The sequence below is a fragment of the Protopterus annectens genome, chromosome 13.part0, assembly GCF_019279795.1.
Source record: "Protopterus annectens isolate FY-2018-M chromosome 13.part0, PAN1.0, whole genome shotgun sequence".
Lineage (NCBI taxonomy): Eukaryota > Metazoa > Chordata > Ceratodontiformes > Protopteridae > Protopterus > Protopterus annectens.
Window position 1 is genome coordinate 388,181,088 of NC_056747.1, and position 22,697 is coordinate 388,203,784.

At 38.9% G+C, this 22,697-nt stretch overlaps 1 protein-coding gene across 1 annotated transcript in view; it reads right to left on the bottom strand.

Moving 5' to 3' along the window:
• The window catches only part of EFNA2 (ephrin A2), a 1,081,846-nt gene that overhangs the window by 199,248 nt on the left and 859,901 nt on the right, over nt 1-22,697 (bottom strand). The window contains exon 2 of the mRNA XM_044054011.1: nt 9,829-10,118. Within this exon, the coding sequence (XP_043909946.1) occupies nt 9,829-10,118 (290 nt within the window). The remainder of the gene's footprint in view (nt 1-9,828; nt 10,119-22,697) is intronic.

The following is a 22,697-nucleotide window of genomic DNA, read 5'->3' on the forward strand; positions in this document are numbered from 1 at the left end:
AAGGATGTCTCATGAGTGGAATAGTTCGCATTGGTAATGAATGTGAGAGTTAGTAAAGCAGCTTATAAAATGAAAGATGCTTGATATGTGATGGAAAAGGAGGTAGTGATTCCAGTAGTTTAGACATACACAGGCACTATAGTTGTAGTTGCTAAGAGCAAAATATGGATGGTGGAAGTGTTGGTTGAATGGATGTTAAAAGGAAATAGGAATTACCTTGAATAAAGATAAAAGTAAGGATGTGGGTGATGTGGTGAAAATTGGGGGTGTGTATTTTTCAGTGAGTTGAGTGTCTTTGATAGGGATAAAATTTGGGAAAAATTATGTAGTTATGATGCAATGGGAGGGATTGATAAAATAAATGAAAGAAATATGTCTTCCGTGGAGGATGTATAGATTGGCATTTAGGAAAAGTATGTATCTGGTGAATTCCATATAAATGGGAAAAATAGCATATATGTCAAATGTTTATACAATCCCAAAAAATGTGAAAAGGAGATTGGGCAGTTGGTGTTTTCTTTCATATGGGGTTCAAGATTAAATCAGTGAAAAAAGATGTGTTGTATATGAGTGAAGATGAAGGTGGATTCAGGTTACTAAATCCAGTTGCTTATTCTGTTTCTTTAAACTTGTATAGAGTAATAAAGTGGATAAAAGAAGAGAATGAGAAATTAATAGGGAGAGGGTTCAAATATAAGTAGAAAAAGTTTTGGGAGAGTGTAAGAATAAAAAAAGAGAAAAAGAACATATAAATGAAATTAAAATTATCAAGGAAAATAAAAACTGATGATAAAGAGAAAAGGATGTGGTATAATAATGTGATGAAACACTATTATTATGTAAATCCATGGGAGATTTTACCAGAAGTGATTAAAGCTGTTAAAGTAAGGAAAAAGAGGTATACCAAGATAGAGTGTCAGGATTTCCTACTGGGACTGGTAATAAATAAGTGACCAGTAAAGGGGAATATGCCATATAAAAGGAAAGTTGAAACAGTGTGTTTAATTTGTGTGGAGGAAGAGACAACAGAGAATTTTTTTTAAATGTAAAAGAGTAACAAAAGTCTGGAAAAACTCGTGTGTGAAAAACCTAAGGATATTAATGACGTAAACAATACAGATATGAATGTAAGTATGTATGGATATTATAAGAATAAGAAGAAAGAATATGTGAGAAAGGAGAGAGAATTTATTGTATGTAATATTGGTTATTTGACATGAAAGACTGAAATTTTGTTTAAGGGGAAATGGGTATGGAAAATATATTGTGAAAAACTGTACTGTGGTTGTGGACGAAGGAGTGAGGTCAATTATAGGAGAATAACAATGAGCCTGTCATAAGAAAAATGATAAATAATACAAAAAAAAATAGAAATGTGTATATATTATAATATATGTATATATATATATATATATATATATATATATATATATATATATATATATATAGGTCCACTTTTATATCTCGAAATACTGAAATCTCAAATTTCAGTATTTCAAGACCATAATGTCAAAAGTACAGTTTTCCAAAACTGCACTATGTCAAATCTAAGTATCCCGAATGTGCGACAGGTGTAGTGTGGTAAGTATATGAATGGGTACTGTCTCTTTAAGAGTATTGTGTTATGGCGGTCGATGTTCGTTTATGTATGGAGATTCAGGTAAGTGTTCGATTTTTAAGGGTTTTGGGTATAAATGTGTTTGTTTTTAGTTTTTTGGGGGAGTTTTAGGAGTAGATTGGGGTACACAGTTGAGACTATATGTGTGTGAGTGCTGTATATGGGGATTTTAGTACGATTGTAGTATGTGTGGGTAATATTAGTGAGTGTAAATATGACTGCAATGGGAGTGTAGGGCAGGTGAGAGTGTGTTTGTGTTTTTGTATCTTTTTGAATTAGTGTGACCTTGAAGTTGGTATATAAGTAGGGGGGTGGGGGGGCAGGGGGCACAGCCCCCCTGCAGGAACATATGGTAGTGTTTCCGATTGTAGTTATGTGTTTATGTTTTGTTTTGGGGGAGGGTTGGATATTTTTTTTTGTTTTATTTCTTTGATTTTGTGAGTGTTCGTGATTGTGTAGTTTTGTGTTTGTGAGCTTTCGATGTTTTAGTCTCGAAATACTGAAATTCGAGATTTCAGTATTTCGAGATTAAAAAGTGGACCCATATATATACATACCTGTAAATATATAACATTTTCATGTTGTGTCAAACAAAGGATCCCTACTCTTTTTATTAGGCCCTATAGGATCCTTTACATCCACTAGAGGCCTGGGGAGAAATGCTCCAGACGCATATCTTTGGAATGTGGGACGAAACCGGAGCCCCTGGAAGAAACCCACATGAATGCAGGGAGAACATGCAGACTCCACACAGAAGGTACCCCAGCTGAGAATCGAACCACAGAACCTTTTGCTATGAGGTGACAACGCTAATCGCTGCCCCACTGTGCCACCCAATACCTTAACTTTCATTAATTTCACTGATAGCTCATGTTTCTGTGACTGTCACAGACTGTGCATCTCTCAGAATATATCTAAAGTCTAGCCACCTGTCCTACAACCTTCATTTCTGCTCTCCTCTTGGATTTGTTGTTACACTGTTGCTATTCTGCTATGAATGCCACGCCCCCTCATGATGATAACATAATTTGATCTTATCAGCTGTACTGTACAAGTGCTATATGGTATACAGGTGCCACAGTTAACACTGGTTCTTCGGTTTGATTCCCAGCTGGGATGCTTCTTGTAGTATGCAGCTTTCCTTATGCTCATGTAGGTTCTCACCAAGTACTTCATCTTCCCCCCATACCCCTAATAAATGGCAACAGATGAAATGGTTGTTCTTCTTTCAGCTTTTTCCAGTTAGGGGTTGCCACAGCGGAACTCCAGTCCGCTAATGATTGGCAGTAGATTTTTACGATGCCGAGGTTCCAGCTCGACGCCCAACCTTCAACGAAGGCACGCCCATTTACGCATGTCTTTCGAACGCCACTCAACCGCAGGGAGAACATGCAGACTCCACACAGAAGATGCTCCACCGCGGCTTCCAACAGATGAAATGGTAATTCTCTAAATTACACCATAGGTCTCAATATGTGATGGTGTGTGTGTCCTGCAATGAAATGGACTGCTGGACTACATAGAAATGGTTTTCTACCTTTAACCCGTTGTCTGCAGGGATGGGTTCCAGTTCCTTTGTGATAATGAACAGGATAAAAATGTATCAGAGAATGAATGAATACATGAATGACTGAAAAAAAACCATATATGTGCATTTTTGTTTGTTCTTAATTTCAGATTTTTAATGCCCTAGATCATACCTGAATTCAGCAAATCTTTGCAGTGCTTGGAACTGATTAAACATAAATAGGTAATTACTGTTTTTGTCTTTGTGCATTTGTTTCTCTAAAAGACATTAAATGTGATGTTGGATTGTTGTTACTGGTGAATAAGTACTATTTTTATGTCAAAGTTGGGAAATAGATGTTTGAACTTATTATTTAAATCTATAAAATATGTGGAATCAGTATATTCTTAATATTTTGGTGAAACAAACTTGATAAAATGGTTGATAAGGAGAAGAACAGATTGTTAATCCTTGAGTAATAGCAAGATTGTAAATTCTGGCTTTGTGCTGTATTGCCCATAAAAGTATAGAATAAATCTGTTGTAAACAGAATGAAAGCAAACAAATGCCAGATTAACACAGAGAGTGCACCATGCATGATGTCTGCACACTTGTAGAAGCATTTTGGAAGAATACATACATTTTGATTGTCTTTAAAAAATAATTAGATAAATAAATATATAATTTGGGGCATAATTTTTGAAATGAGCAGTCCGAGGGATGGTACGGGTAAAATGCCAAGTTTTAGAAAAATAAATTCCTATCATAGTTTCCTGATGTTCATTGTGGTGATAAGTAATAAAGCTCTGCTTTACATGAATAGTAACATGTAGCTGGAGTCAGGGTTTTAACCTTGACCCTCAGGTTCTGGACAGAGATGTTGTTTTGTGCCTCTGAGGTTAATGGAATTGAGATTTCAGAGGCAGAGAGGAAGGTAATTTCTATTCTTTGATGTCTGTTAAATATGATTTTATTTTTCAAACAAGCATAATTTCCAATGTTACGCCTCACTGGAATCCTAACTGGTTTAGCTATGATGTGCTTTGACTCTGCTCTTTGTATAACCCACTCCCCATAATTATGTTAACTTGTGCAGGCAGTTATTTCATAAATGGCATTTTCAGAAAAAAATGGTAATTTAATAAGAGATAAAAAGCAACAAATTAACTGATTTTAATTCTCACTGCAAGTCATATTCTTATAAAGTATATGCAAAAGAAAGAGATTACAAGAGCCATCTTGTTTCTCAGTGAGAAAAAATGGTACAAGAACATTATAAAGCTTCATGATTTGCAGTCTGTGACTACAGTAGTGCCTGCGGGTCACAGTTCTGCATATTCCTGTCACCTAAGGAACATAAACTGACAAGCATAGAAGAGTATACTGCAAGGTGTTGGCTAATACCATCCACCGCTCTTTGAACAGGTCAAAGGCAGACCTTCAAACACCCTCTGAAGCAGGGTGCCTTCAGCGTTTAAGGTCCTATATCATTAGGATACAAGATTGTATCCTGACTTATAGTCATTATCTTTGTGGAGGTTGTATGTTTTCCTTAATTCTGTATGTGTTTTTTTTCTCTGGATATCCTAATTTCCTCTCACCATCCAAAAACGTGCTGGTTGAATAATGGTTACTGTTATGCCTTTCTCTCTCAAAATGTGTGTGTGTGTGTGTGTGTGTGTGTGTGTGTGTATACACATATATATAAATATATATAAATATATATATACACACACACACACACACACACACACACACACACACACGTATACAGACAGACATAGAGGTATAAATATAGATAGATGGTTCCACTTTATAATCTCAAAATACTGAAATCTCGAATTTCAGTATCTCGAGACCATAAAGTAGAATTTTTAAAATCCCGAAACTTAATAAGTGGAAATCCGGAAATGTCGAATTCACAGTTATGGTGTTGACACTGGATGCTGGATGTAGTGTGTGCAGGATGTATCGTGTAGTGTGTAGATATAGCTGGTATGTAAGGTAAGTGAGTATTTTGTTGGGTTTTAGGTATGTGTTTGAGTGTATGTGAGTGTGTTTGGAAGTTTTATGTGCGGGTAAGGGTAGGCAGGTAAAAGTATGAGTGTTTAAGTGTTGAAAGTTGTGGTGTTCATATATTTGTGATGTCACTGATGTGTTGTGTGCGAGGGTACTGTAGAGTGTGTAGTGGTGAGTTTGCTGTCTTTTTCTGTTTGGTGCAATCTCGGCGTTAATAAATATAAGTAGGGGGGTGTGGGGAGTGCAGCCCCCCACATGGGTGGTGCAGGAGGGCTTGCCCCTCTGCTTATATGTAGTGTAGGTTTAGGTTTTTGTGTTTGTGTGTTTTGTTTTAGTGTGGGTTGGATGATGTATGTGTTGTGTGGTGTATGGTGTGTTTATGTTCGTGATTTTGTGTTTCTCGGTTTTAGGGTTTTGGGATTTGGAACGTTCGATTTTATGGTCTCGGAATACTGAAATTTCGAGATTTTAATATTTCGAGATTATAAAGTGGAACCAGATAGATATATGGATTTAGAAAGTATTGTCAATTGCCCGTAATTTGATAGTGAATTTCAGTAAAATACTTTGGTTGAATTTATGTTTTGATAACCATTGTTGTATTTGCTTTGGTTCACTATGGCAGTACAGTTGTGGCCCTTTGTTGTGATTTGCACTGTAGTAACATGTTAAAGGTTGAGGGAGTTTGTGTTTTAGAGCTTTCTGCTGCAGCAGGCATTTATGATATGTGTTTTTGTTATTGTCGAATAGTGTAGACAGGGTAGTTTGTCCTTACCTTATCAAAGTTAGAATATATAAAGCTGAAAGTGTGGGGGTTCATGGGGCTTGCCCTGTGTAAAAAAAAGTATTTTTATTATTTTTGATGATTTAGGAATTGATGTAATTATGATGCCTCTTCTCCCTAATATCACTTCAAAACAGAAACAAAGTCTCTCTCTCTTTTTTATATATATATATGTCTATAGATGTATAGATATTGGTATCCGTCTTTTGTTTTAATGACAGTTTTGTTGAGTAGAAAGTGGCCATTTTTCTAAAAGTTCATTTCATTGAGTGGGGTATAACTAGACCTGGTTCTGTAGAACAGAGGTAGAAGATGTAGATTATCTGAAGAAGCTTTACCTTGTGACTGATATTACCTGTACATAACTGCTGCTGGTGTCGTTTCTATTTTTTGCATTGACAGTGATTTCCTATGTGCGGTATTTTCACTTTTTTCTACAGTTGTATGATTATAGAGTTAGTATATTTAAGTAAAGGAATGTTGGGAACTTCCCCCTGAAAAAAACTTTTTTAAAACACTTTTATTTGGGTGACTTTCACTGTATGATGTTTGTTGTTTGGAATTGAAATCTAAGGTCTTTCAAAAAACTGGGCTTTCAACTATATGAATTTTGTCATTTCAGAGTCAATGAAATTGTCATTCAACCAAGTGTCATTTATATTAGAGTGTCCATGTTGACCTTTGCCCTCGTGGCTGAGATTGTGGTCAAAATGGATCCATCACTCCACAATGACCAGTTCACTCAGCTGGTTAATAAAAGAATAACTTAAAATTATTTCTGCTCTACCAGTGGTCTGTTGTGCACATTTCTGGTCTTCACTCTAAGCAAGAAATAAGAGTAAAATGCAGACAGTAGAAAATGAAACAATGAGAAGGAGATTTTGTTTCTGCAACGTTGGTTGGAATAAATGCAGTATCAATATTTATCTCTTAAAAAGCCATACCGGCTTCATTTATATACAGGAGAGACTACCAGCAATATTCACCACAGCTATCAGAAAACACAACTTAATCCATAAGATATATGAGTCCTGTTCAGAAACATTCATGTAAGCCATGGATCTCCAGTCAGTGATTAGAAGAAATGTAACAGCCTGTTTTATGAGTGTCACCTCTTCATTTTTGTCATTTGGTAATGCATGTTATTGTCAGTATTCTGCAAACCAGTGCTCCGTGCGACTGGCAGAAGAAAGCCATTAGAACCATCAGAATGGGCACATGCTAAGCACTTTCCAAAGTACTGATGCAATAATGAAGTCACTGTAGCTACAGAAGGGAATGAGAAGTTTAAAGACTTGAATACATAATCTGTCAGGGCAAATAGCTGCTGTGCAGACATGGGGTGGGACACAGAAAACCAGCTTAGTGTTCTCCAGGAGTATATTATTGTTGTGGTGGTAGATGGTAGAAAGTGGAATCAAGCCTGTCCCCTGGATAACGTTTTAAATACAGCTGTTAGGGCACATACGCAGTAGGGCCTCAGACAACAAGACCGGCTGGCCACTTACAAACTGTGGCTGGATTTTACTTTTTTTGTTTGTTTGTATTAGTATGCCCAGCATATCACCTTTTGTGGCCATTGTACCTGCTTTACTTTCACAACAATAACTTTCTCATGTTTTTTTCTTTTTCCTTTGCTTACATACTCCATTACTGTCAACCTTAAGCCACAATAAAGGCTGAGCAAAAGAGTGGCCATCCCATGTGCAGGCTTTTGGGAGGGGGTGCAATATGTGCTGATCAGTCCCCACAAGCAGTGTATACAATCATTTAAACAGCCACAATTGCATTCAGTGCTTCACTTGCTGTAAGGGGTCACAATTGGCAGTGTGTAGGAGGTGCCCATTGTTTCTTGACTTGCAAGTCCAAAAGGAGGATGTGAAATTAAATGTTTACAATTCTGCTCCAGATTTGCAGGTAACGGACCATTCGGCAACTCTTACACAGTGCTAATTGTGTCATTTTTCACAGTGTGTGTTGAGAGAGGTGTAGCAAAGATCTGTTATGTATATACATAATAGATCTTTCTTTGTTCTTTGCAAACGACCTTTGTTTGTCATCAACTCTGGATTTTTTTTGTTGTTGTTTTGAGGAGGAGGGGATGTCAGACGGTTTGCACCAACTGAAATAGCTATAGTCTGCAGTCAGCTACTTGAAGATCGACCCTCACATTGTCAGTGCACTATGAAGTACACTGTGTTATCAAAACTTCTGCTTGCTGAGTTTACCTTCCATTGTTAACACTATAGTTGTGAAAGGAAGGCATTTGTAAGCAGGCAAACTATCTCTGCTTTCATCATGCAAGTTAGAGAAGGTAATAAAAGATCTGCCATATAAGCATTTATATTAGAGAATTAGATGGCCATTTGGCTTTTGTATTAGGAAATAATTTTGTGAACAATCATAGACCAAAAAATGCACGACCTACTGTTAGAACATACTGCAGAATTCTATAGGTCTGAATAGTAGTACACAATGCTAAATTCCACAATGAACTAACTGTCTTGTCTTAAGAAACTTTATCCCTTTTAAGAAGAATGCATTTATTCTTACAGCCAGTGGAAGCAGAGTGAAGCACCCCAGCAAACCTTTGACTAACACCTGTGTACTAGGTGAATGACTGTCTCATACTCAGATTACTGTCGGGGAAGGTGAGAGGCCTGAAGATACAGCAGGGGTCAGTTGTGTGAAGGATCTGATAAGCTGTCTAAATGGTGATTTATGTAGCTAGTCACAAGGGTCACATCTTGCAGGCTAAACGTCTGGCTAAAAGAGTTAAATAGAACACTTGTTCACTTATCGATCAGATTAAAAATGCATATAGTAACATTATTTTTAGTTTAATCAGGATCATATCTTATCATGTAAGTTTTTCTTTCCATTACAGTCATCAACATTACAGCTCTATATTGTCAGATTAAAACAAAAACATTTAGTTCATAGCTAAAGGCTGCCTTTCTGTCCGGGATACAACTGGCCAGCAGTCACATACAGAGCTAACAAACGCTGCAGTGAGAATCCTTTGTTGAAGGTTTGTAAAAAGAAAATCTGTAGCAAGGCAGTGGAGACAGCATAGAAAAGCACACATCTAGTTTTCATCTTCTCCTCAGGTAGCTGGCAGCCCCTGCCTGCTACCTTGGTGTTTATGTTACATTACAGTAATGCTGGTGTCTATGGGGCAATCATATTCAACAAAGTACTAAAACAGGAGCAAACGGGAGTCTGCAAGCATCTGACAGAGAATAATGCTGACCCAAACTTCCTGGCTACTGCTGGGTATAGCAACACTGTCTTCAAGAATTAAGGCCAAATGTTTCCTCTTCTTGTGGGATAAAAAACAAACTTGAACTTAAAACAATGTTACAGGTCAGAGACAACTAACTCTGTAATAGCTGCAATGAATACACTTTCACAGTCAGCAGAGCAACATGGCATCACATTAAAAGAATTGGTAATGCCCAATTAATTGGATGAGAATTAAGAGCAGAGCATGAACTTTTCTAAAATGTTATGACATTTCTTAGCTTCTCTCCTATAATTTATAAATGTGAAACACAGTCTGGATTTAACTTCACAAATATTAATCATGACTTCCCTGTCAAGTTAAATAGAAATTGGCAAACCATATTTTTATAAACCTTGGCTGAGCCCACAGTTTGGCTTGACTCTGTAAGCCAAAACGAAACTAGTACTTGCTACTGTATACTGATTATTCAGTTTGAAATGAGTACAAGTGATGTGATTTGACATTGACGTTAAATTACTTACAGAAGTCAATCTGAACCAAGCCAAATACCAGGTTTAAATTAGACTGAAATTCACTTCTGGTTTGCCCATTTTTACTTGTTTTTTTTTTTCTTTATAATATGTTTATTAATGAAGTAAAGCTGGAATACTTACATATGTAATAGTATTCATGTCCTGGTCGGAATTCAAATCCAAGGGAGAATGGTGTAAAAAGCTGAAACTTTTCAGAAAACTTGAGTGGCCCATTGGGTGAGTCAGGTCGGTTGCACTCCCACCGTTTGAAGCCTTTTTGCTTATCGCAGGCAATATACCCTTCATAGCTCACCATGTAAAGGATGTAGTTTTCCATCCTGTCCTGGGGGAGAGGGTTCTCATAGTGTGGGCAGTAGATATCTAGGTAGTCATTAATACTGACATCTACTGTGTAGTCTGCTCGGAGAAATCTAAAATGTAGAGAAAAAGTCAAATAAGTAGAGTCATGCAAGTACTCTGAAACATGCCAGCTACAAACAAATCGACATTCTTATGAAATGACCTATGAAAAATCTTGCAAAGGCATTGGTCAGAATAAGTTGCATATTCAAACCAATGAAGTCAAAGCAGTTTTATAAATGTATTACAACACTCTGTAGAGAAATAAAGTACCACAAAATGGTTACATACTTCCCTGTACAGTGGGGATTTTACCAGTAAAAAATATATAATTCTCTGCAGCTGATCTTATCCAGTGATTACTAACTGCTGAGCAAGCACAAAAGTACAGTAAAATCAGTTTGTTTCATATGTTTAAAGTTAAATGACATTACCAATGGAACACTGCAATCATAAGTCAATGAGTTAATAAATGCATCCACACATCTATTTCGCATCATAAATATGCTAAAAAGCAATGATAGTGTCTGCATGACAGAAAAAGCATTCATAAAGTATCGTCAGTGCAATTAGCCTTTTTCCTGAGGGAAGCTAAAATGGCTAGTTAGTGGTTGTTCTGTGTATGATTCTGCCAGAAAGGTCAATAAATGGCAATTTTTTTAATGCTCTGTCAACTAGCTAAGTCTCTCTAAATATATTACAGGTTCTTTGGAAAAAAATAAGAGTAGTATGAAAGTGGAGCTTGTGGGAATCAAACTCAGGTATACTATACTTACCAAGAAGCTTAACAGCAGTTCATTTATAACTAAGACTTGTAACTAATGCTGTAAGCCACATGTTATTGAGTATCATCAGCATTTGCCCACTAGCCAGTTAGCAACTGTTAAGCAAAGCCATTCACCTGTTGCCAATCTAGTCTGATACCACCTTCATGAACCTTCTGATTTTTGAATTTTGTAAAATGAATGCAAGTTACACATATACATTTAGGCTTTTGTTTTTAGCAAAAGTACTACTTTAAAAAAAAAAAAAAACATTTCCATCCCATTCACTGTTGCTGATTTCAAGCCTATAAGGAATTGCCAGTTACCCAGTTACCTTCGTTATTCTTTCAATGGATGAAGGCTAAGCAGTAATCTTCCCATCAAAGCCATCATACTTTGAGTAAAGGATTTCTTTTTTATCATCTGGTTCCATTTACTCCCCTTTTGAGTGTCTGCCGTGCAGTGATATTTGTGCAGAAAACATGCAAGTAGATTGACACATGTACATGCACTGCAGACATCTGTCACACCTAAACACGCACACACACACACACACACACACACACACACACACACACACACACACCTGCCTGTTGCAAGCCTATTGGTTACAAACCCAAGAGAGCTGAAGAAAGTTAGCCCCTGATCATTGCATTCCTGACCCTGAGCAGACCTTTGGTACCCAACAAACTATTCAGATCTCTAAGAATGGCACTGCAGTACTGTCTATGGCAACAGTCGGAATGGCATAACTGATGAGAATTTTAATGTAGTGCACAGTGGTATCAATTCAAAAGCTGCCTCTTTTTCATAAATAATATGTTATTTGTTTATTTTCTATCTGCTTGTTTTTCATTCACTTCATTTACTATCATGATTGAGCTTGCTGAATATGTGTCCCAGGCAGGTATGTCCTTAGCCTAAAGCAGCATCCTGCAATCACCCAGAATGATGCCTCAATACAAAAATAAATGATTGACTTTAACAATTGGCTTAGTTTTTGGTGTCATTCCAAGGGGATCCAGTACCTGACCGCCTGGGAGGACATGACTGACAGCCCACAGTGCTTTGCCACAGATAGCCTTCATCTGTCTCCCCTGGGCTTCAGGCTACTGGCAAAGGCTCTTGCCTCCCCCATAGTGCCTTTTTAAGGCAAAGTCACGAGAACAAAACTAAAAACATGAAAAATTCTTCTAAATTAAACATAAAGGTCATGCTGCTAAATGCTAGGAGTCTTAGCATGAAACTGCACTTATTTCAAGCATTCCTTGCCCTGAAGGATGCTGACATTTGTGCAGTCACTGAAACCTGGTTTATAGCTGTGGAGAGCACCCTAGCATTACCAGGTTACTCATCCTACCATACTTTCAGACCCCAAATGGAGGGCTACAAAGCCAAAGGTGGTGGAGTTTCAATATTTATCAACGACATACACACCTCCAGGCTGGTCAAATGGTATGACACACAGGAGACACTCCAAGTGCAGTTAACTGTTGATAAAACACCTATTCAAATCATAGCTAGCTACAGACCCCCAACCATGACTCAGGACACTCACTCAACCTATCTGGACTTACTAGAATCCATCAAGATATAACCCTCTACCCTGATCCTGGGTGACTTTAACTACCCAACCATAGAGTGGAAGACCTATTCTAGCCCATATATGAATGCCCAGAGATTCCTCGACTTTGTCATTGTCAATGCAATGGATCAGCTGGCTGATACCCTTAAGAGAGGAGAAAATATCCTGGATCTGGTCCTAACCAACATGAGTAGCCACTCTAGCACCCCTACAGTGTCATCCTCCTTGGTAAGATCCGACCAGAATTCGATCACTTTTGAAGTCACCATCTCCCCTGCCCCCCATCCCCCCACCCCCCCAATCAGGGTCAAACAAAAAAACTTTTCCAAAGTTGACTACATTCTCCTCAGAGCAGGTATAAGCAGTTTCACAGCCACTGTCCCTTCAGTTGGAACTAGCACTAATGTACAAGCCTACACTAAAAAACAATATGAGCACCTACATAGCTGCATGGATTCAGCAATACCTGACAGGACCAAATCATCTTCCTCAAGGAAGAGTAAACCTGTCTGGTGGACAGCAGCAATAAACAAACTCTATAATAAAAAGGAAAACATTGATGTCTAGGACCAAGAAGGAGCAGGTGCAAATTGGAAGCAATCTCTCCTTTGTCTGAACAAGCAAATAAGGTCACTGGTGATGCTCTAAGGCTAACTTTTAAGTCCAAATTGGCCACATCCACTAAGGACAATCATATGTCCACAATCTCAAAGGTAACATCCAAATCTGTTCTGAACTAGTGGTCAATAACACCACACACACAAACACCATAGATATAGCCATCCTGCTGGCAGACAGGTTTAGTGAAAACTTCACCCTCCCATCAGTAAACCTGGACATCCCCAGCACCTGCCCCCCTCCCCCCATCACCAGGGAGGTCTTTAATGCCCTGTCAAAGGCAAAAAATACAGTCTCCATGGGACCCAATAACATCTATGGCTGTATCTTACATAAACACAGACGAGCTCTCAGCTCCATTAGGCACTCTATTCAACCAAAGCCTGAGCACTGGCTTCATCCCAGCTGAATGGGAGGACAACCACTGTTATCCTTCTACACAAAGGTGGAGTATCCACTGACCCAGGCAATTATAGGCCCATCAGCCTAACTAGCCAGATCTGCAAGGCTATGGAATGCATTATCATAGATCTTATAAACAAGGACATTGGCAACCTCCAAAAACCTGCCTGTTGTGTCTTCGAAACAGTGACCAAAGCCATGGATAAGGGGAAGACTGTGTACACCACCTGCCTTGACCCAGCCAAAGCCCTCGACACTATTCCCCACTCTGGCATAATAGATAAGCTCTCTCAGCTAGGCATCAACCCATATGTCACCAGATGGGTAGCTAACTGGCTCGCTAATAGAACCCACTCTGTCAAAATAGGGGAAGCCACCTCTAGGAGTAGACCCGTAACGAGCAGTGTACCCCAAGGTTCAGTCTTGGGGCCTCTACTGTTTGGGATATACTTTTCTGAGGTGCAAGCCAAAACCAGTGCTCTGTGGCTGACCATGTTTGCAGATGACTGCAAGCTGGGCCCTGTCTTAAATTCCCCTAGTGATGTGAACATCCTCCAAGAGGGCCTTACTCAAACTGATGACTGGTGCCAGAAGCATGGCCTCAAACTGAATGCCAAGAAATGCTTCATTATCCCCTTTGGGGAAAATAGCATCCCCACTAATTATCACAGTAATAACAACGTTCTAAGCATGCAATCAGCCGTGAGGGACTTGGGCACCCAGGTTGATAGCAACCAGACTTTTGACCATCACATTGCCTCTGTTGTATGGAAGGCTTTCTACATGGCCCACCTCATAAATAAGGGTATTTCATCCAGAAAAAAGGAGGTCATAACATCCCTGTACTCCTCCCTTATCAGACCCATTATCGACTACAGTGCCCCCTTCGGCATGTACCTTGCTAAACACATGCAGCAGCAGGAGGAGAGACCACAGAGGTTCCTGACCAGGAAAATCTATGGTGTCAAACACCTATCCTATACAGACAGGCTAAAAGCCCTGTCCCTCTACTCAGTCTCATACAGACTGCTCAGAGGTGACGTGTGTCTGACATACAAGGCCATCTTAGACCCAGCCTTGATGGAGTTGCTGCATATCCGTAAGTCAAACTCCACTCGCACAACCCACAAACAAGGCCTTAACCTGGACTGTGACATTAATAGAACTTATTGGCAGGAAAGATTTGTGTCCCAAAGACTCCCCCATCTGTGGAATAGACTCCCTCTCCATGTCAAGCAGAGAACCCATTAGCCCTCTTTAAGGGGATCCTGGATGACTTGATGGGAAGCAGAAAATACACCACTGGGATCCCATCTGTGTCCCTGCTGGACAGGGGAAACAGGTGCTGACTGACGAAACATGGGCTAAATTCTTGGCTAGGCTTATAAGGTTCTCCAGGCCAATAGCCTAGTATCATCCTATGAACCTATAATCTTCCAACTAGACATAGCCCAAATACATTATTTAGCTGTTTGTTTATCTGTCTTGTTGCTTGCTTGCTTATTACTGAGCAAGAGATTTCAGCTGGATTCAGTCCACATACAGTAGAGGCCCAGAGAGAAAAACTCCAAATAAAACCAAGCAGTATATATAGAGTGGGTGCATGTCATTTGATTGATGGCACTTTTGAGTGGTGAAAGATCAAAGACATCTGAGCAAGGCAACTTTTACCAACAGTGGAGCAAAAAGAGAACTACACTGTCAAGTGACCTTGAAGTAGGTATAGTCAAGTTTGGGGGCTGTGGGGGGTATCTCCCAACATGGGAAATGCAGGGGGGCTTACCTCTACATGGAATCATGTTGATCGATCAACAAATCTTGGGTGTGTGTGTGTGTGTGTGTGTGTGTGTGTGTGTGTGTGTGTGTGTGTGTGTGTGTGTGTGTGTGTGTGTGTGTGTGTGTGTGTGTGTGTGTGTGTGTGTATATACACACTCACCCCAAGGTTTGTTGATCGATTAACATGATTCCATGTACAATTAAGCATCAACTAACAGGTAAAAGCAATTAACAATTTTTATGATGCCATAACATACACACAAACCTATAAGAATACATGTTTACAAAAGTACCGAGCCAGGAAAAAGTGACAAAAACAAATGCGCTGTAAATAAAAAGGCCTGATAAACATCTAAAAGCATAAATAATCATCTGAAGCATACCAGAGGCATTTTGTCATGCAGGTATTATAATGCATTGGAATTCATTATTTATGCATACTATGTGCTTGGAAGGCTTAAAGCTCTAGGGGAATAACAGTATGAGAACGGGGTGAGGGAATGAATGAAGGGGGGGCTGAGATGTGTCACAACCATAATGAGTGATGAAAAGATGGCAAGAAGTTAGTGTGAAACAAGCAGGCTTGAGACAATAACTGCCACAAGTGGTAGAAGGAGGGAAAAGAATGAGGTAGAGAGCGGGGCAGGAGAGAAGGGAGATTAAAGAAAGGGGTATCAAAAATACAAGTTCTTACAATGAAATAAAAATAGTTACCACTGACTAAATTCAAGGGGGAATTCAGAAAATATAAGCATATCTTGAGGAGAAAATAGAAGTGCAGAACTTACTGTTCTCCATTAAAGGTGTTTTTGTTAGGTGGAAAGCTTATTTACCCACTTTGAACTGACAAAGGGAACCCTTAAATGGTACACTGATGTCTATTTCGGTGAAATTTCTGGATTTATTTTTATTCTGCAGTGACTTGCTTTTTATATAACAATTTCCTGAAACTGATATTTTTATCTGTATCCTGCTACTTACAATGCACACAATTGGATTTGCTAATCTGAAAAATAATTTAATGTTTTATTTATAGGGAAATAAACAACTGAGTAAAAGGAAACTGTGAGCATCATAAAGCAAAGCGAGAATATTATGGATGCTATTTAGCCAATACGTGGAAAATCACCATTTGGTAGTATATTTTACAACGTAAATCATTTGTTTTTTCTCTTGAAGGGAGATGTGAATCAATGCAGGTTTACCCTTTTCCTGCTGGAACAGTCGGTCCTTTGGGACAACAAGCAAAATCAGCTTTAGATGCTAACCCTTGTGTATCTGTTGTCTATGCCCTGCCACTTGCAGAAGCTTCGTCTCAAGTCTCTGGGGCACCCCGTGGATCTCTGCAAGCATCTACTAATGAACTCATCGTACTAAGAACTGTGCATCATGAGTGTTATGCAAACGACCTTGCAAGAGCTACACAACATCAAGCTCTTCAAGCTGTGTTGATCGGACTAACCCTGGCCGCATGCTTTTGAGCGAAATGGAGCAGCAGATAGTCTCCCAGAGCACTGGGGTATAAAAAATCCTTTCTGTCAGGAAAGATTGACACCAGTGGAATTAAACGGAGCCATAACACAAGCTGCTCTGCAGGGGGCACCCACTCAGCTGTCACTCTCATCTGTCGAATTTTTTTCGAAAAGACATCAGAATAAGAAAAAAGTCCTGTGTGTCGGTAACATCCAGGTCACTGACACTGGCAATGAGAAAGAATTATTCATGGAGTTTGTTGTTACAACTGGAGGGGAAGAGAGGAAACAAAAACTAGCATGGGAATGCAAGCTGCATTTTGAACATGCTGCAGATGGGGGAATGCAGTACTTTTCACTGCAAGTATGCAGGCTGTTTCACTAGAGTTAGTGATGAATTGTTGCATGAATATATATTTCAGACATGCATTTAACACCCACAGAATAGAATCAAGGACAAAAATTATGTAACAATTAACTAGGAGGATTGACACTGCCACATCCCACTATCACCGTAGTGCACTGAAACAATGAATAAAGTTAAATGATGTTGCATTGAGACCATACAGTGTCTTCAATTACTTGGGCAGTAGGTTACATGGCTACTTTTCAGGTTGGTTACATGTGGAATGGGGGAGAAAATAACAGAAAATTGCCATTTTCTGACCACCATGGATTTTGTCCCTGCCAACACTTGCTCATGGTGTATACGGAGGCAGTCCAGTATAATGGTCAACAAGGTGAAAGCCTGGGTTCAAATCTCAGTAACAATAACTGAATGCTGTATAGCTGTAACAAAGCAGTCCTGCTCTCAGATCAGCAATGAAGTAGGACCTCTGACTCAACCGGGTCAACATTAATAAAATTAAATAAGTTATACAATGACTTTGTGTTCCACAAAAGGCAGGGGTGTGGAAGCTGTTGGCAGGCTGTGAGACCAGGAAAACAGAAAGCATCTCTGTCAGAAAAAGGTAGCCAGAAAATAAAAATCTTTCCTTAAAAGCCTTGACAAAGAAGCAAATGTTTCTTGGCCAAGAAGATAGTATATGAGCAATATATTTCCATTTCCAGGGCAAAGGCAGGTTTGAAATGATGGTAGAAGAACAGAAGTGTGGTAAACACAGGATATGATTATGTAAAAAGGGATAAGCCAGCTGGAATATTTAACTGCTAATATATTTTTCTGTTGTTATCTTCAGTATGTCTTTTCTGAACTTTTTCTATATAACCATTTTGAGTGTTAGAAAATCAGGTCTTCATGTATCCAATATTTAAAATAGAATCGCACCTTGGTAGCTAAGAGCAGATCATAAACCCAACACTGCATTGAATGGCCTGCCTGTGCAAAACTTCTCCCAAATGTTTGCCAAAGTAAGAAAATTCAGCCAATGGTTGCTCATGGAAAGGTTACAGAAAAGTAAAAACATAGCTACTGTTGGGCGAAAGGGGCAAATGCCCTGTGCGAAATGTTATTGCATTTGTGGTCAGACCTGAGCACTGTATCACTCCCTGTATTGTCTAAACTGTTGCTACAATCTAAAGCAATTCTTTATTTTTTTTTATATTTAAAATCCGAGAGCTATTGCACTCTGTGCATAGTTTAAACTAAACATGAGTGCTATGGCACTCCTTGCAGAGTATAAACCATAGTGACTGCTTGCTACATTGTAGAAACCAATTTACTACAGTTTAAAACATTTCTTTTTTTTTAAACTAAAACCTGAGCAATGTAGCATTATGTGTGGGACCAGGTATATTTATTAGTCAGAATAAAAAAGATTTTTTATATATAAAATAATATGTGAAGAAGGAGGATGAACAGAGGCAGACCTTTTTCCTGTTTTGGGGTGTACAACTTTGATGGAACAGCACAGACAATAGTTGAGCCAGCTACACCTGTGCAGAAAAGTCTGAGAAAGTGTTTAGCAAAATCACAGACAGTGAAGAAGCAAATATTTGAGAGCTGTATGTGAAATGATTTACACAGGATCACATCTTACGTAAAAAGCACCTGAATAACAATGAACAGATGGCCAACTACCGTCAGCTATGTTTGCATAAAGCAGCGAGAGATACACGGCTCGGACTAAACGAGAACTTACAAGTACTTTATTAGTGAACGTCTCAAAATCACAGAATAAACATTAGGTTAAGCGCTTTCATCTGCAGCAATGCAGACTTCTTCAGAACAATTACTTAGTATCAATCCACTTCATTTTAAAACTTTTTGGCGCCAAATATGCACTACATATATTTAAAGTGCCAGTGCCTACTTTCATATGTTGTCATTCACAAGAAACAATAAATCTCCATCAAAGTCAACAAGTTAGAAGTACAATGATTTTAGAATTTTTATATGAATTTTATTGTATTTTATTGTTTTATTTTTATATATATTATTTATGTGTATGCAATTGAACCAATAGAGGTTTGTTGACTCTGATGGAGGTTTATTGTTTCTTGTGAATGACAACATATGAAAGTAGGCACTGGCACTTTAAATATATGTAGCGCATATTTGGCGCCAAAAGGTTTTAAAATGAAGTGGATTGATACTAAGTAATTGTTCTGAAGAAGTCTGCATTGCTGCAGATGAAAGCGCTTAACCTAATGTTTATTCTGTGATTTTGAGACGTTCACTAATAAAGTACTTGTAAGTTCTCATTTAGTCTGAGCCGTGTATCTCTCGCTGCTTTATGCAAACATAGCTGATGGTAGTTGGCTGTCTGTTCATTGTTATTCAGGTGTTGTTTTTTCAATTGTGTTTCATACGTAAAAAGGCTTTTGAGATTCAAGTCTGTCATGCAGAATTGTAGAGCAGATACTAAATGGACTAGTTTGGGGTACTAACTTATGAAGAAGTTATAACACAGCAGACATATCTGACAAAGTAGTCCAAGCTCCTAAATTAATACTTTTCCTTGTTAAGCAGGTAAGACTCTGGAGCCAGTTGCCTATGAATTTTGGCCTGGTTAAGTGACTTATTTTGATTCACTGGGTACTTAATTAGGCTCTGGAAACCAAATGGAGCTGCGCAAAATGCAGCTCATTCAGGGAATATGACTTTAGATGCTAAGTTCTACTGTCAGCCAGGGGAAAAAGTAGTTATAAGGAACATTCACAAATTCACCAGACCCCACTTTGTTTTACTCAGGATGGCAGGGGAGACAAAGACTATACTGACAGAAAATACACACAAAGCATGGATCCAGTCCTGAAACTTAACTCTCAGCTCTGCGGGATGTCCCTGAATTGGCTTCATATTTTTGTCTTGTCCCTCATAAAACTTTTGACTTTCTAGTTAATCACTGAGGACTACAATCAGTAAAGAAGGTCATACATTACAGTTTCTTACTTCTTATATTTCAGAAAATGCATGTTCATAGGTTTATTGTTTTATACCCGACTAGTGACCACCAAGGCCTTTCTAAACCTAGCTGAGCAATCCAACCCAATTATGCCCCTATGTATTATGTATGTTTATTAGGAGGGATATGTTAGGAAGTTTCTAGAGGATTTGTGGTGAAGTGGTATGGTAGTTTGGGCATTACTGTCTACCTCTGTCTGTCAGAGACATGGGGGGTCAGACATGGGGTGAATTTCCAATTTCCCATCCATTGGTCAGGGTTATGCTTAAATAGAATCAGGGATGGACTCTGCTTCACATGGATGGGGGCCCTGTTCCAGAGCATGGGGATCCTCTGACAGAGATGCATATCTGTCTTGCCAGCATGTCTTATTTATGTCACAAACAAAATTTAAATAATTGGATCTAGTAGTTCTGAGTCTGTTCATTTTGCAGATGTGCAAAAAGTCCATCAGAGCTGGATTCAAAGGTACCTTGCATACCAGGCATAGATCTCCTCACCTCTCAGTAACCTGTAGGAGACAGAGTATAGAGATAGGGCTTTAAGGTGATCTGTATAAGACAATGTGTTTATACCTTGGATTCTCCTGCCAAGGAGACTTTGTGGTTGTTCCATCTGTTGCATATGTTTGGTCAGGTACATGCTAAAGGAGGCATTATAATTAGTGATGAGTATGATAAGGGCTTCCTTGGACCTGGATACCATACCCTTACTTATAAATTGGGTGACACTGAATGATTTTCTTAATACCTTGGCCAAACATTGTTCAAAGGCCAGATTACTGTCTACATATGATCCAAGATCTCTGACTACTAGGTCAGCTCTTTGGGTATCTTATTGATGTCGTAAATAAACTGGGGGTAGTTTTCCCAAAAGGCACTATAATGCATTTCTAGCCATTTTAGGTTTTGGTCCATGAAGTTGCCATTTTAGGTTTTAGTTCGTGAATTTGGCACCAGTCATTTGTCTGTGTTAGACCATCTTGTAAGATGTCTGTGTCACTGAGGGAATCTGTGATAGCTCCCATTATGCAGTCATCTGAGAACTTGGTCAGCCTAGCTCCCATTTTGCAGTCATCTGCAAGCTTGGTCAGCCAAAGGCCTTTGCTATTAGAGTTTACTTTTGAAAAGTAAATGCCAAACAGGAATGTTCCCAGCATGGAGCTTTGTGGTGCCCGACTCATAAGTGATCTCTTAGTGGAGGTAGTATCACTCCTGACTTGCTGGGTCCTGTCTGTGAAACAACTGGCAATCTAGTGACTTATGTAGGTCAGTTGGTGAGTTTGTCAACTATACCAGAGAGGAGTATTGTACTGGACACCTTAGCCAGGTCCAGGTAGGTGGTATGGACTGTTTTTCCTCATCCATTACCTTGTTGACCTTCTCAAAGAAGTCCACCAGGGTTAGTATGCATGATCTTCCCATGATAAAGCCAAACTGGGTTGGGTCCAGTGGCTGAAGGTTGCCTATGTCATTGTGGATCATTTCCATGATAATTCATTGTATGGCTTTTCATATTAGACTAGTCAGACTACCAGGTCTATAGTTTCCGGGGTCAGTTGTTGGCACACTCTTGTGAAGTGGGATAACCATTGTAGTCCTCCATTCTCATGTTACAAAACCTGTTTTGAGCCTGTAGTTGAAAAGTAACTCAAGTGGTCCTGATAGGTCATGTTTGCTGCTATTTAGGAGGCATCCTGAGCTGTATTTTTGGCCATAGCAAGTGCCACCAGGACATGCTCCCCTGTTAATAGTTGGGGTGTGTGGGATATGCAAGTATGGATTTCATAGAGGGGAGTGGGGGGGGGGGGGGTTGAAGTTTGAGATTTATTTGTCAGCCAGCAAATTTGCTATGTCACTCTGCTCAGTGAACATGGCATCAATGACTACCAGTTTCACATACTGGTGTGTGCTGCCTTTGAGATTTTGGACATAGCTGTATTAGGTCTTATGGTTGGCCTTAGCTGGGGAAGCTAACTTGACCTCGTAATTAGCCCTGTTGGACTTAATTAGTTCTCTTACTTTTCCTATTTAGTTCAATTAGCGAGCTCCTGTCATTATGGAAGTTGCTGTTCTTGATTTTAGTGATGATTTTTTTTCCTTTTGTTATATATCTTATTAAAGTTAGGATTCCACCAGTCTGGTTTATTTTTAGAGTTATTTTTGGGCTTACTTCTAGTATGTACAGCAGCCTCTACACAGCCATTTACATGGTTGTACAGGGTCTCTCTGAATAATTCCATATAAATTGTTGTGAATTCGTTGTTGGGAGTGGCATTAATTTTGACAAACTTTCACTTAATACGGTGTAGTTTGCTTTAGAATAGTTATGAATGTTACTCAACCAGGAAACACATTTGACAGGCAATAACTGGCCCTTTGAAAGAGCACACCTCTTATGAACAATGTTTCTATGAACATTTCATTTAGTTAGAAAGTTAACATAAATTGTCTATTTCTCACTTTAATTAAAGAGTATTTAAAGTAGCAGAATCAGGGGGACCCAAAGATGCACTGCAGCCTTCTATTTACAACCTTACAGTCAAGCTCTAAGATCCATAAAATGCACCATTAATAAAATGTACAGATCTGTGTACTTGCGGAGTACCATACCCACCACAGCTTACTTACAGAGTGCTTTAACTGGCTAACTGTTAAAAACAGAG